The sequence below is a fragment of the Heterocephalus glaber genome, unplaced genomic scaffold (assembly GCF_053883595.1).
Source record: "Heterocephalus glaber isolate CG9 unplaced genomic scaffold, H.glaber_assembly_v1.0 deba00000331, whole genome shotgun sequence".
NCBI lineage: Eukaryota > Metazoa > Chordata > Mammalia > Rodentia > Bathyergidae > Heterocephalus > Heterocephalus glaber.
The window spans coordinates 39,304,935-39,317,998 of NW_028258142.1; the positions used below are offsets into that span (position 1 = coordinate 39,304,935).

The 13,064-nt window shown below is 35.8% G+C and overlaps 1 protein-coding gene across 1 annotated transcript in view; it reads right to left on the reverse strand.

Annotated features, from left to right (window-relative positions):
* The window catches only part of Pik3c3 (phosphatidylinositol 3-kinase catalytic subunit type 3), a 128,004-nt gene that overhangs the window by 48,980 nt on the left and 65,960 nt on the right, over window positions 1-13,064 (reverse strand). The window contains exons 14-18 of the mRNA XM_004855249.4: window positions 9,228-9,333; window positions 7,671-7,787; window positions 5,265-5,396; window positions 1,826-1,954; window positions 1,151-1,220 (exon numbers count right to left, since the gene is read on the reverse strand). Coding sequence (XP_004855306.1) covers window positions 1,151-1,220; window positions 1,826-1,954; window positions 5,265-5,396; window positions 7,671-7,787; window positions 9,228-9,333 — 554 coding nt within the window. The remainder of the gene's footprint in view (window positions 1-1,150; window positions 1,221-1,825; window positions 1,955-5,264; window positions 5,397-7,670; window positions 7,788-9,227; window positions 9,334-13,064) is intronic.

The following is a 13,064-nucleotide window of genomic DNA, read 5'->3' on the forward strand; positions in this document are numbered from 1 at the left end:
TCTGATAGCGATCCCAGCACAGGCGCAGGCTCTAAGACTGAGATGAGAATGGTGTCTGAGAGAAGACACATGGCAGCTGGTGTGCCTGACACCTCTGATGCAAAGACAGAACAGGCTCTAGGTAGGTCTCAGGAGTCACACATCTCAAGAACCTAAGGGTTAGGTAAAACCTCTTGGTCTTTGTCCCAAGAGCAAATGAAAGCTAGTATATAACTTATGCAGGATGGTGAAGAAGCACATCTGCATTTTTGGAAAGACAATCCCAAGGGGAAAATCAGAAGGGTGATGAAAACATTGAAGAGATCTAGGAGTTGCCAGGGAAAAGGAGAGAAAGTAAAACAGCGATTTTGATTCTCTAAGGCAACTGCAGGCATAAAGCATAAGACAGTGAAATTAAGCATTAGGTAAACATTCTTTGGGAAACTTCTACCAAACTTCCAAAGGTCATTTAATCACAAAAAGACTCACATGCTAGAATACATGTATATACATACAAGTGTATGAATATATCTATTTGTATACTCAAGTCAAATACATAAAAATGAACTCAGTTGATGATATTGTTTGCTGTGGCTCTTACAACCAGGGCACAGTATAAAGCTTTTCCAGGCCACAGTAATTCTCAAAAGGATGACTGTGGGCACAGATCACAATGCGAAAAATATGAACTGCACCCATCTGACTTCAAAGAAATACATCATGAAAGTGTTAATTTTTCTTCCAGTATGCTGCTTTATCATTTCAAGAAGTAAAAATGGAAGGAAAGAAAGACAGAAGAAAGGTAGGGGAGACAAAGGAAGAGAGAAGCGGAAGTGGGAAAGAGAGTTAGGAAAGGAGAAAGGGGAAGACAAGCAGGAAAAGAATTTAAAAAATGAAAAGGGGAGAGAGAAGGAAAAGAGGGAATACAGAGAAAGGGACGGTGAGAAGGAGGAAGGAAGGGAAGGAAAAGACAGGAAAAGAAAGGGAGGGAAGGCAGGAGCAGGGAGAGAGAACAGCAAAAAAGGGAAGAAGGGAGAGAACAAAGGCTGGCCCAACTGTTCTTCAGGGCTACAAATAAGTTAAATCTCTAACATTCTTAAAAATTTTCATGTAAGGAAAACTGCACTCATGCAACACTGAAATAAACAATCATGATGTGAAATTAACTTACCGTGTTTTGTACTAGTGGCCAACACTTTGTAAGGGGTCAATTTCAAATCCAGATTTTCTTTCCGTAACAGCTTTTAATCAGAGGATAAAATACATTAAGCAAATAAAAGTTTTGAGGAAAAATACTATAGTATTTTAATAAAGATTTAGGAGGTATCCTTAAAGTAATGTTGACTAAATTAACTTTCATTATCAGAACACATTTATTAATTTTTGGAGGCAGGACAAGATTTTTAACTCTGAATCTCTATCATCAGTTTTCAATAATGGTACATGGGATCCTCCTACCATTTTATGCAGTCCTTTATGAGCTTAAAATATTTTAAAACTCAGAAACAAAGAAATGATGGGAAGCATATTCCTCTAAACACCAGAAACAAAGATAGGATTAAAAAAAAAAAAAAAAAGGTCTATTAGACTGACTAGAAATTACTAAATCTGACACGAGACGTTAATTTGGAACCATTTTTATGGAATGCACGCAGCTCCGCAGCCCTCATTGGAGACACTCTGAAGTGCACCAAAACAAACCTGTTCAAGGTCAACTGGACACTGTTGAGCTTTCTAGGACTGAAACTGAATATTATAACACTTCTGTTTCTGTAAATAGCCTATACACTAAACCAGTTTTCCAAAATGAAAAAGTGTCCCCTAATAGCATAAAAGTTATGTTCACCTTGTCCATAAGTGAAATGATTTGAAGAATGAGTTGATCTTGGCGTAAATCATCCCCATGTTTAAATATAACTGGATATTTGCCTCCATCTTCTGTCTTAAAGAACAACTGTGCAGGCATAAGAGCACTCTGGAAAAGAAAAACATTGTTTTAAAATTTGGATGTATGGAAATGCTGACATGTAAGTTAAACAGAAAGGTAAACAGGACCTAAAGAAACAAAATAGACTATCAATAAGATAAGATTAGGGAGCCATGTAGAGCATAATGAACCAGCTAATAGAGGATTTTATGGTGGAAAGAGCACAAACTTTGGAATCAAACAATCATGGATATGAATCCAGGCTCTACCAGGTACTAGTTGGAATGATTCTGTGCATATTCTGTGTTTAGTCATCAATTAAAGAAAATGCTTCCTCTGCTAAAGAAATCAGAAACCACAGAGATAAAAGTTCTGGCACCATGACTGATGCAAAGCAGGCATTCTAGGAGTATATACACCTACCACCATTATTTGTATTATTGAGATATACTGGAATAAATAAGGTAAAACAACGCAGCACAAAAATGTGCCAAGAACTCCAAAAAGTCAAGAACCCCCATGTAGTTTATATATTATCACTACCTGTGCAGCTTTGACACTCATAATCTTCATTTATAAGGTCAAGAGAGATCTCCAATCTTTGTATGTTCCCTCACAATCTTTCCCTTCATTGCATGAAATCCCTAAATTAGTTTAGGTATGTTTAAATTAATACATTACCTTCTCTTCTGAAAGGGAGGGTACATAATATTTCACATAAAGTAGCATCCTCAGAGCATTATTTGAGACAAACAGAAAACTTCTGAGGAGGACACCCTATGGATTTTGGTCACTGAGAGGAAATATTACTTAAGACAAAAATTTGAAGAAATTTATAATAACCCGAAGAAAATTCAATCAAATAGAACAAATGGTAGTAACTAATTTATACAAGCCAAGAAAATCATAGCACAAAAAATACCACAGAAAGCAATGAACAGATACACTGAAAAGCAAAGCAAAATGCTAACAACAGGATGGAGTGGGAGGCACACAGCTGTGTACTAGCAAATTCTCTCAACTTTGCTGTATGTTTGATAACAGTCCTACAGAATGATGGGGGGAGACATGAAAATGCTTCAAGGAATATATTTTAGGACACATAAACTCTGGTGAACTGAATTTCTGGCCTCAAACTTGTAGGATACATTCATCACCCCTAGTGAAATGTATTTTATAAATTACCTTGAGCTCTAGTTCTCAACAGCTCAAGAACAGTAACTGGAAGTGATCTCCCTAAAAATAAATGACAGGCAGAAGGATCTCTGTCATGATTTCCCCTTTCAGATTAAAACTGATTTTGAAATTTAGATGTCACCTGACATATAAAACAAGCAGATGATAAAAACAGAATAACTAGCACTAATCCCAGCGCTTTAAACAGTCCACTCTTTGTGAAGATGTAGTTCGGGTTCTTAGGATAAGGTCTATATTCTTGAAAAATGTTAGAAAAAAAGGATTCCTATCCTTTTCAGCTCTAAGGAGTGTGTGTGTGTAAGCATGTGGACAACCTAAAGAGCATAGTTCATCACTTTTACCAGATTCTCAAAGGCATACATGACCCACAAATGATTAAGAATTACATACAGTTACATAATAAAGATTTTCTACATAAAGTTATATAGTAACTGCTTCATGATTCCTAGCCTCCAACTCAGCATTTTCAAGAATGCTCATTTACTTAAGGCTAGAAGAAGAATAACAGAACTGGATATTCTGACCCCAAATTTCCCATATTTTATTGACTATCACCTTTGTTTATATGAGACAAAATTATACTATTCTACAATTAAAGCAAACATGGATCTAAAATTCACCTGCCAGGGATTTAGCTTAGCAGCACCATGCCTGCCTTGCAAGCACAAGGTCCTGAGTTCGATCCCCAGTACAAAAAAAAAAAGAAAAAAGAAAAAAGAAAGAAAATCCACCTAACAGAAGTGACAGATACATATTCCTATGCTCTATCCCAGTGATGGTGAACCTTTTAGAACTTTCAAAGATAAATAACAACCTGCTGCAGTATGTGTGGCATAGGTTTGCCACCACTGCTGTACCTTTACATATAACCACTTTGTGTCTTAGATATTCTTTTTTATCTTGTATGAAACAAAATGATAAAACCACTTAAAACCCTAAAATCATTTTAGGAAACTTTTACTGTAATTATAGTTTAAAAAAACACTAGATTATCAACCTAGTAACAGAAGATCAAACCTCCTTAATTTACCAAGAAAGAAAGCAGAATTGCTAATTCTGTACTTCCATGTCCAATTAAATTCACTGCTTTTGCTTAGTCCTCAGAGAACAGAAATACTAGGAGCTGGTCTGTTCTACCCAAAGAAATGCTAGTTGTTGCACGTACACTGCCTTGAGCACAGCTTTCTACAGTTCACTATTTTCAAATCATTTATTGTGATACCAGTATTATTCAAATTCCAGATGGTAATCTATTAATGAAGTTTAAAACAAATAAAACAGTTTATAGCAAACATTTAAAACTAAGGCAACTATAAATTGTTTTTAAAAGAATAGAAACTATCAACTCTGTACAGTGCAGTAAGATTAGTTTCTTTTACTGAACTTATGAATCAGTTGGGTGAGATGGGCTACAAGACAGGTGCCCTGACAATGGACCTCTTAAAAATATCTGAGCTGGTTCCTCCTGTCATTCAAGCCCTCTGCATTACACAATGCAAAGGAATGTTCACTGTAACTTACCCCTTCCTAAAACTAGAATGACAAGACCTAAAACACCTTGTCTCACGGAGACTGCTCACAGCAGCAGAGAGCCATGCTTTGACAGGACTGATGCTCTGCCCTGTGGCCCTTTGCCCTGATTAGAAAAGACACCTGTACCATTTCCATCTGTCCAATTTGTGGCCAGCCAAAAGAAAGCTGAAGAGAACTGCTACTTGAAAATATAAGCAAAACATTTAAGGTTCACTGGAATAGACATTGGGTTGAGAAATGTTAAAAAAATTAAGTAGGCCTCATACCTAATCCTACAAACTTATGAACTGAATGCATATATGTTTTGCATTGCAATTTACATTTAATTAAAAACAAAACAGCCTAAATGGAGAAAACTAGTGACTCTGATTAAGCATTGTTCAAAGAATTTTGTAGTTTAAAATGATATTAAAATATTTTACACATTTCATTTCTTAAAATGCCTATTATAACACAGAAAATCTTAAATCACAACAGTAAATGAAAGGTACTTTTTTAATCTAGCACTTACTAAATCAATAGAATTAGAGCTATTCCCTGTAATTTACTATTTTCCAAGGTAGTTTTTCTGTTCTACTTTTAAATAATCAGACTCCAATCATTTACATTAAAGATCCATCATACTTACTTTAAACAGCGTAGCTGTTTCTGGGATTATTCCTCTAATTTTCACCTGGGGCTCTAAAGGCAGTGGGATAAGTTCCACATCTGATAAATTCATCTTTTCATTATCTCCAAGTAATGCCTGTAGTCTCTCATTCTAGGAGAACAAGTTAAAAAGGATTAGTTTAAGATGGAAAATATTTTATAAAATGTATAAACTATTTTACATATACTGTTTATGTATTTATATAGTAATTTGAAAATGTTTATAGCATCATAAAAGTATATGAAAACATAAAACAGTATGTATGTGGGAAACATTTATAAATTATCCACACAATAGCAGCAACATTATTTTTAAAAAGTGCTCTCTTGACTAAGAAAAGCTAAAAGTTAATAAGAGCAATAGAGAATACATTTCACTTGCTGCAGTTGAGAAAGAACAACAAATATATTCAAGCTGGAGTTAAAAGAGTCAATATCTTTTTCTAAAGGATTTATAAAGTTATAGAGAAAAACAAATTTTCTTTGAAGCTTAATTTCACATGACAAAATATTATCTGAAAACTGCATTATGTTATCCCAGTGCATTTTGGGGGTTTAAAGAGGAAACTGAATTCATTTGGAGGATCTTGACGACCCCTTCCTTCTATCTGTCACTGAGACTGCCTAATTCCACTTTTCCTAAGACACCATCCCTTTCTTCTTTAGCACATGTAGATACTGAATTGAGCCAAGATCTCAGATAATGAAAAATCCAAGTCATGCTGAAACAGCTTTGAAATCTACAGAACCCCTCATATTCAATTTCAAAAGACCAATCTATTTCCTTTGAAAGCTAGGAGAGTTTTGCATTCTTTAACAGGTGAGCTTGTACTTCAAGAGTGAAACCTTGAATTGCCAATGCCAGTGGCATAAAGTATTTAAACTGTAATGTTAGTTGTTTGCATCAAAGGAACAAGTTCTGGACTCAGTGAGAGACAGAAGTTTAAAAGAATGACTTTAAGAACTTCTCAGAAATTTTCCTTCATTAATATTCCATATGTCTTTCTGAATGACAAGTCCAATTTAAAAGTCAACTGAAAACTGGTATGAATTTCTATACATGTTTATGAAAAAGTCAATAATTTCCCTACTCAAATGGATGGTCAGATATACCAATGTTAGGAAATGTCAATTAATCTGAGATTAAATATTTTATTTTAATGAATTTCTAATTGATGTGCTGACAAAAAAAGAACCAGAAAGCAGACATGGTAACAAATCCAGCCACTTATTACTACCTCCTCTACTGTATGACACACACATCCTTGTTTCTCCTCTTCATTACTGCAACAGGGTTCTGAATACTGTTCTTCCTCACTTTGTAATCCCTACAGTCTCACTAAAAGCAACCAGAGTGCTGCTGCTGCTAAAATAAAAAGCCTTGAACTGCACTGTAGATGCACAGATGCACCCTCTGCTGGTGGGTGCTGAAGCTCTCACTGCTTCTCACTAGGATGGCAAGCAAGGGGCACAGCCCGCAGGACAGATTTACTTGACCAGGATTTAGGATTCTTCTCAACAAAGAAAAGGCAACTCAATAAAAATGTGTTTCCCTTAGTGTATTTTTCATCTCAGTAAATAATTATTCCTTGTTCTTATCTTTACTAAGAATTTCTTTCAACCTGACCCCCTGCTTAGAACTTCTAATTCTTTATCTTTTCCTCTCTCAAGTTTTCTTTCACAAGTCTAGAGAATAACAGTAAGATGTGCTGTGTTCTTTTACAAAAGTCATCAAGAAAGATCTGCCTGTTATCTAATGTGATTAGGGGAAAAAATTAAGTGAATTTTTCATATAAGCTATTGATTAGAAAATATGACATAAAAGAACAGATACTATTCTACTCATTTTGCCTGAAAGATCAATGCCATAACTGGGATAACTGGCACAAACCCAAGTGTTGTTATGAACAACCTATTTTGCAACACAGGCAAGTTATTCTGAACTTCATTTTCTCAGAATTCTAGTCTACGGGATCTATAGAGGTCTTTTCCATATTAATTACATTATGTTCTAAAATGCTAAGATTCTAAAACAGAGCCAATAAAGCACTGTGAATCAAAACTATACATTCAATATGTATGGGTACAAATAACTCCAACACTTACTAGTTATTTGGACAACACTGGACAAGGTAACTTCTCTATGCTTCCTATTCCACCCAATTAAGATAATAATAATACCTCATTAATAGAATTACACTGAGGATTAAATAAAATGTGTAAACCTGAACAGGACTGCATATATAATCAGAGTTGTTTCTGTAACTACAAATTCATAAGAATTCATATAATATACTGTACTGACCCAATGAAATAATGTTCAAAACTATTTTACAATACAAAGTCATTTTTAGTCATAAACCCAAAGCAAACCCTATAGTTTTACCTTTTTCTTCCGATTTCCACTTTCACGCTGGACTGCTTTCATCAGATGCACCAACCGGTCTACAAACGTCTGCTGTGCAGCCAGCAAAGAACGCATAACTCTGACAGATTTATCACCCTGAGGGGAATCAAAGCAAAGGAAAACTAGTTCTATGTAACATACTGATCAGGGCTTCTTTAAGAGCATGGGTTATCATTTTTTATTCTTGTAATAGTCATAAACTTCAACACCAAGCAAAACTGAAAGTGATTCATTACAGTGACTCAGAAATAATGAGAAACCCACTATTTTAAGTAAGCACTACCAACCCATTCACAGTTGAAAATTATCGGAATCTTTTGAATAGTGGCCTATCCAAAACAATACCCGCCCCCACCTATATGACAGGACAGAATTCATACAATCCAAGATGCTTTAACTCACTGATTCAATAAATATCTGAAAACTGGTAATGCCAGAAATGTATTAGGTATACATATGGCAGAAACAAAGATACTGTCTTTAGGAAACTAAAACATGTACTCAGGAAAGGAAGTAGCCAAATACCATTATACTTCATGTTAGTTTAGAGGGGAAAAAAAGAGAAAAAAAACCCCTATAATCTGTAAACTTTATATAGTGATTCCCAGTTCATAAAATACTGGAAAATACATTTTCTCATTTAATCTTCCTAATTAAAATTTCCCCAGGACAGCTGGGGAAATATTAACCCCATTCCAAGGATGAGAAAATTTAAGATCAGACAAACTGGAATGGCTTCATAGGATGAAAGTGAGACGAAAAGAGAGAACCTGGGTTTATTTGTCAATCAGTTATAGTGAGAATTTCTGAGCTCTGAGAACTATTTACAAGCTTAGTCTTAAAGTGACTATTACTATTCATTTTAAATTTTTGCAAATTTGAAGCACAGAACAGCCGTGAACGATGCTATAAAGTACAATTTTCCATAGTAAAGTCAGATTAAGGAATGTTTTGTGCTCACTGCCCGTGCGCCCTCTGCTGGGTGTGACAGTGCTTTCAGAATCAAAAGAACACAGGAGAAGCAGGGAACACAGGAAAAAACAGCTGATGAAACAAACAAGCTTGACAGAGATTATCTGTGACATGACTACTGCCAGATTTCTGAGAATGTACCTAGTCTAGGTGAAGAAAACAGAAAGCGAAATTTTAAAAGCAAAGCTATTACTTTGTTGTTGTTATTCTGCCCAGAAGTTTATTTCATTAGAGAATCAACAAGCTTTCTATAAAGGGTCACAGAGTAAATATTTTAGATCTTGTTGGCCATACAGTTCCTATTTCAATTATTCAACTGCTGTTGCAGTGCAAAAAGAACTGAGCCATATGTAAATGAATGAGGACTGTGTCCCAATAATCTATCAGCATTAAAATATGAATTTAAAGTAATTTCATGTATCAGAAAATACTAATCTTTTGATTTGCTTTCAACCATTTGAAAATGTAAAAGCCATTCTTTGTTCATGGGACATAATAAACACAGACAACATGCCAGAAATGGCCAATGTACTGCACTCTGTCACCTCCACATTAAACAGTCACCTTCAACAATGCTTGGCTGAATCTTCTCATCACATTCAAGTACATCTCATGGGTCTTTGGATCTCTCTGCTGAGTATCTTGATCTTCACATTCCACTATTACATACCTAAAATAGCCATATAATGTGAAATGAAACTCAGATTTATTTGGTAAATATACTTTTTCATTAAAATACATTAATTCATACTTGCAGAAATAATTAAATGAGAGTCATGAAACTCTGTCACTCTTCTTTTAAAAGTGTAAAATAGCCAGGCATGGTAGCACATGCCTCTAATTCCACACACAGGAGCCTGAGGCAAGAGGATCAACACGAGTTTGATGCCAGATGGGGCTATATAGTGAGTTCAAGGCCAGCCTGAACTACATAGTGTGACCCCGATCTCAAAGAAAAGAAAATTTGAAAAAGTGAAAAACTAAGGAGCAACATGTACAACCATCAATAAAGAAAGTTAATGTAATATGCTTTAAGTTGTGCAAAATCTTAAATTTTCTAAAAATTCTGCCATCAAAACTACCATTTCTTCTTATTACTTTATGAAGTACTTAAGAGTAGTAATATATTTCAAAATCATGTAAGCTCACATATCTACCAAGTAACTCAAGAACAAAAACCATTATTTTAATATCTAGGTAATACTTTTGCTACTACTTAAGTCTTTCTTATCATGAAAATTACTCTGGAGCTATCTTTCTCACAACATATTTTTGAGAGATGAATAAAATTTTAAGTTTTTTCCTTTTCCATCCAATTTCCCCGTTTCTCAAAAACTCATCTATAATCTTCCAATTTTCTACTCCTGTTATAGTTAATGAAATTTTAAACATTTTAACTCCTTAAACAAAAATTATACAAGCAATGCTCTGAGTCAGAGGTCATTTAAAAGTTTTGATAGGAACACACTGCTATCGTAACATTTTATATAACAACTCAGTATGCACTGCAATATATGTATTCACAGATGCATAAAACTGAAAGCCACACTCTGAACAATGTTAACCATGGCTAGTATTTTCTATTTCATTTTTCTTTAAATAACAAATGCTAAGTTGTGAAACTTTAAATGCTTTCAATGGGCCATAATGTGTGGCTTAAAAAATACAAATCTTCATCAACTTCCTTGTTTATCAACAATAAAACAGAGGCGCTCTGTCTTGCTGAGGATGGCACAATTAGATGATTATAGAGCTGAGATCGGAACTCAGGATGCTGGGCTGTCAGCCAGAATTGATTAAGTTGATTGACTAAGTTGATTCTCACCCTGTTTTATCAATAAAAAGCAACCAAAATTTTTGATCTCCTTAAATGATAACGTTCCCCAAATCTCAAGTCATGGACGCTTTTTATTATCTATTATATTATTTATGGGAAAGATCTATTCAGCCATCTAATAAGGCAAACTTCATTAATAGTAGACAGTTTAACTTTTATTTTCTTCTATACCTTTAGCTCTTCTATGTCTAGCTTGTAACAGATGATTATTTTATTGCTGAGTAAATGAAAGATTCCAATATATACCTCAGGTATAATTTTGCGTTTCATCATGTAGCCAGCTCTCACATAATGAGATCCTCTTTTAAAGACACTGCCACTCACTTTTAACAGAACATGTGTAAAACTGAGCTTATCAAACTAAATGGCATCTTTTTCTACATCAACTGGAAGTACTATCAACATTCCAAGCACTTGGGGTGAAAATTTTCAAATAGTAGGATTCACAAGCTTAAATTTTCTCAAAAGTCAGGCAGGAAACATATGTTCGAATCATCTGACTGTTAGAAAAGAGGGAAATGTGGGGTTGCAATCAAGCCAGAGAACCAAGTTTTGCGTTAAACTTATGTTGACACTTTGTGTTCAACTTGTAATCCATGCATCTAGAGCCAAACTTTTAGTTGACAGTCTGCTACCTCAAACACCTAAACGCAATCATTCACCATACCCTTTTGATTTTTCCTATTAAATGCCTCTTAACAATGGTTCAATATTATCCTGGCCAATCTGAAATTAAACAGCAGATATCTGGCCTCTTCAACTCTAAGAAGAAATTACTTATTGGTCAATTTAATCGTCCTCAATTTTTCTTGTTTAAAATGCTTTCATTAGGACCGGGGATTTAGCTCAGTGGTTCCTGTGCCTGTCTCGCAAGCGCAAGGTCCAGAGTTCGATCCCTGGTACTCAAAAAAGAAAAAAAAAAGAGCTTTTATTATTTCCCACCCTTGTTAACAACACCAGTATTTCCACCTTTCCACTATTTTACAACAGATTATGTAGCCAAGTTTCTGTTTCAACCTTCCTCACTGCCTAGGGCAGGCACTCCTACTCCAGGCAGGTCAATCCTGTAAGGCTCCTAAGCACCTACTTTGTGCTTCAACTCATGCTGCAATAACCATCCAGAAATACCTTCCCTATCTCATCTTTCCAAACTCTACTCATTCTCAAGCGCTCCTGACATTTGTCTCTCCAGAAGTCTTTGTATACGCTGTGGTGGATTGACTAATGGTCAACTTGTAACACCCAGCTGAACTGAATCAGCATGGTCTGGGCATAGAGGATCCACCTGAAGACAGTTATCAACAGCCATAAAAAGTGAACTGGACCTTCTTCTGGAATCATGGCACCAAAGTGCAGTGCCTGAGCACTAGTTCACAGGTGGAGTGCTGCCGACCGCCTGCTGTGACTTCTACTGGCATGCGGCCGGCATAGGAGTGACCCTGGGAGACCCTGAAGCCACGCAGTGGAAGCAGTGACCTTTGAGGATGTGTCTGTGAAATTCACCGAGGAGTAGGCTTTGCTGAGTCCATCCCAAAAGAAGCTCTACAGAGAGGTGATGAGGGAAATCTTTAGGAACTTGGCTGCTATAGGAAAAGCCTGGGATCACCAGGAAGTTAAAGAAGAATACAAAAATTGCTAGACAAATCTGAGGAATAAAGAGGTAGTGAAATGCTGTCAATATAAAGCTTGGAATCAACATGAAGAAATATTCCTTTGGACTCCAGATGCTAATGTGGATGTGAAACAAGCTGGTTTAACACCAGCTGAAAGCCTTGCTTGTAGGAAGGCTCTGATTGGTCATTTCTCACTAAGCCTATCATTGCTCACACTACACTGAAGCCTTATAAATATTTGAGATCTGAAGAGAAGGTGCATAAATGTAATCAACATGGAAGAAACTCCAGTGATCAGACAAAGGACTACTATCTAGAATATATAAAGAACTGAAAAAAATCAGACCCCCCAAATTCAAAGACCCAATTCAAAAATGGGCATCTGAAATGAACATTTTTCAGACAAAGAAGTAAAAGCAGCAAATAAACATATAAAAAATGTTCAACATCACTGGTCATTCAAGAGATGCAGATGAAAACAACACTGAGATTCCACCTCACCCCACAAAGAATGGCTGCTGTTAAGAAATCAATTGAAAACAAATGCTGGCGGGGGTGTGGGCAGAAAGGAACCCGTCTCCATCATTGGTGGGAGTGCAGACTGGTGAAACCACTGTGGAAATCCATATGGAGATACCTCAAAGAACTAGGCTTAAAGGTCCCATTTGACCCAGCTATTCCCCTGCTGGGTATCTTCCCCAAAGAATTAAAAGAATCATACCACAGTGGTATATGTACACCCATGTTTATAGCAGCACAGTTCGTAATAGCTAAAGCTTGGAAACAGCCCAAGTGCTCATCAACTGGAAACTGGATAAAGATGTGGGTTTGTTTTTTTTTTTTAAATGGAATATACTCAGCCATAAAGAACGAGAAACTAGAGACATTTATAGCTAAATGGATTCATATTGCAGCCATACTCTTAAGTGAATAGTTTCTCTAGTGTGAGAA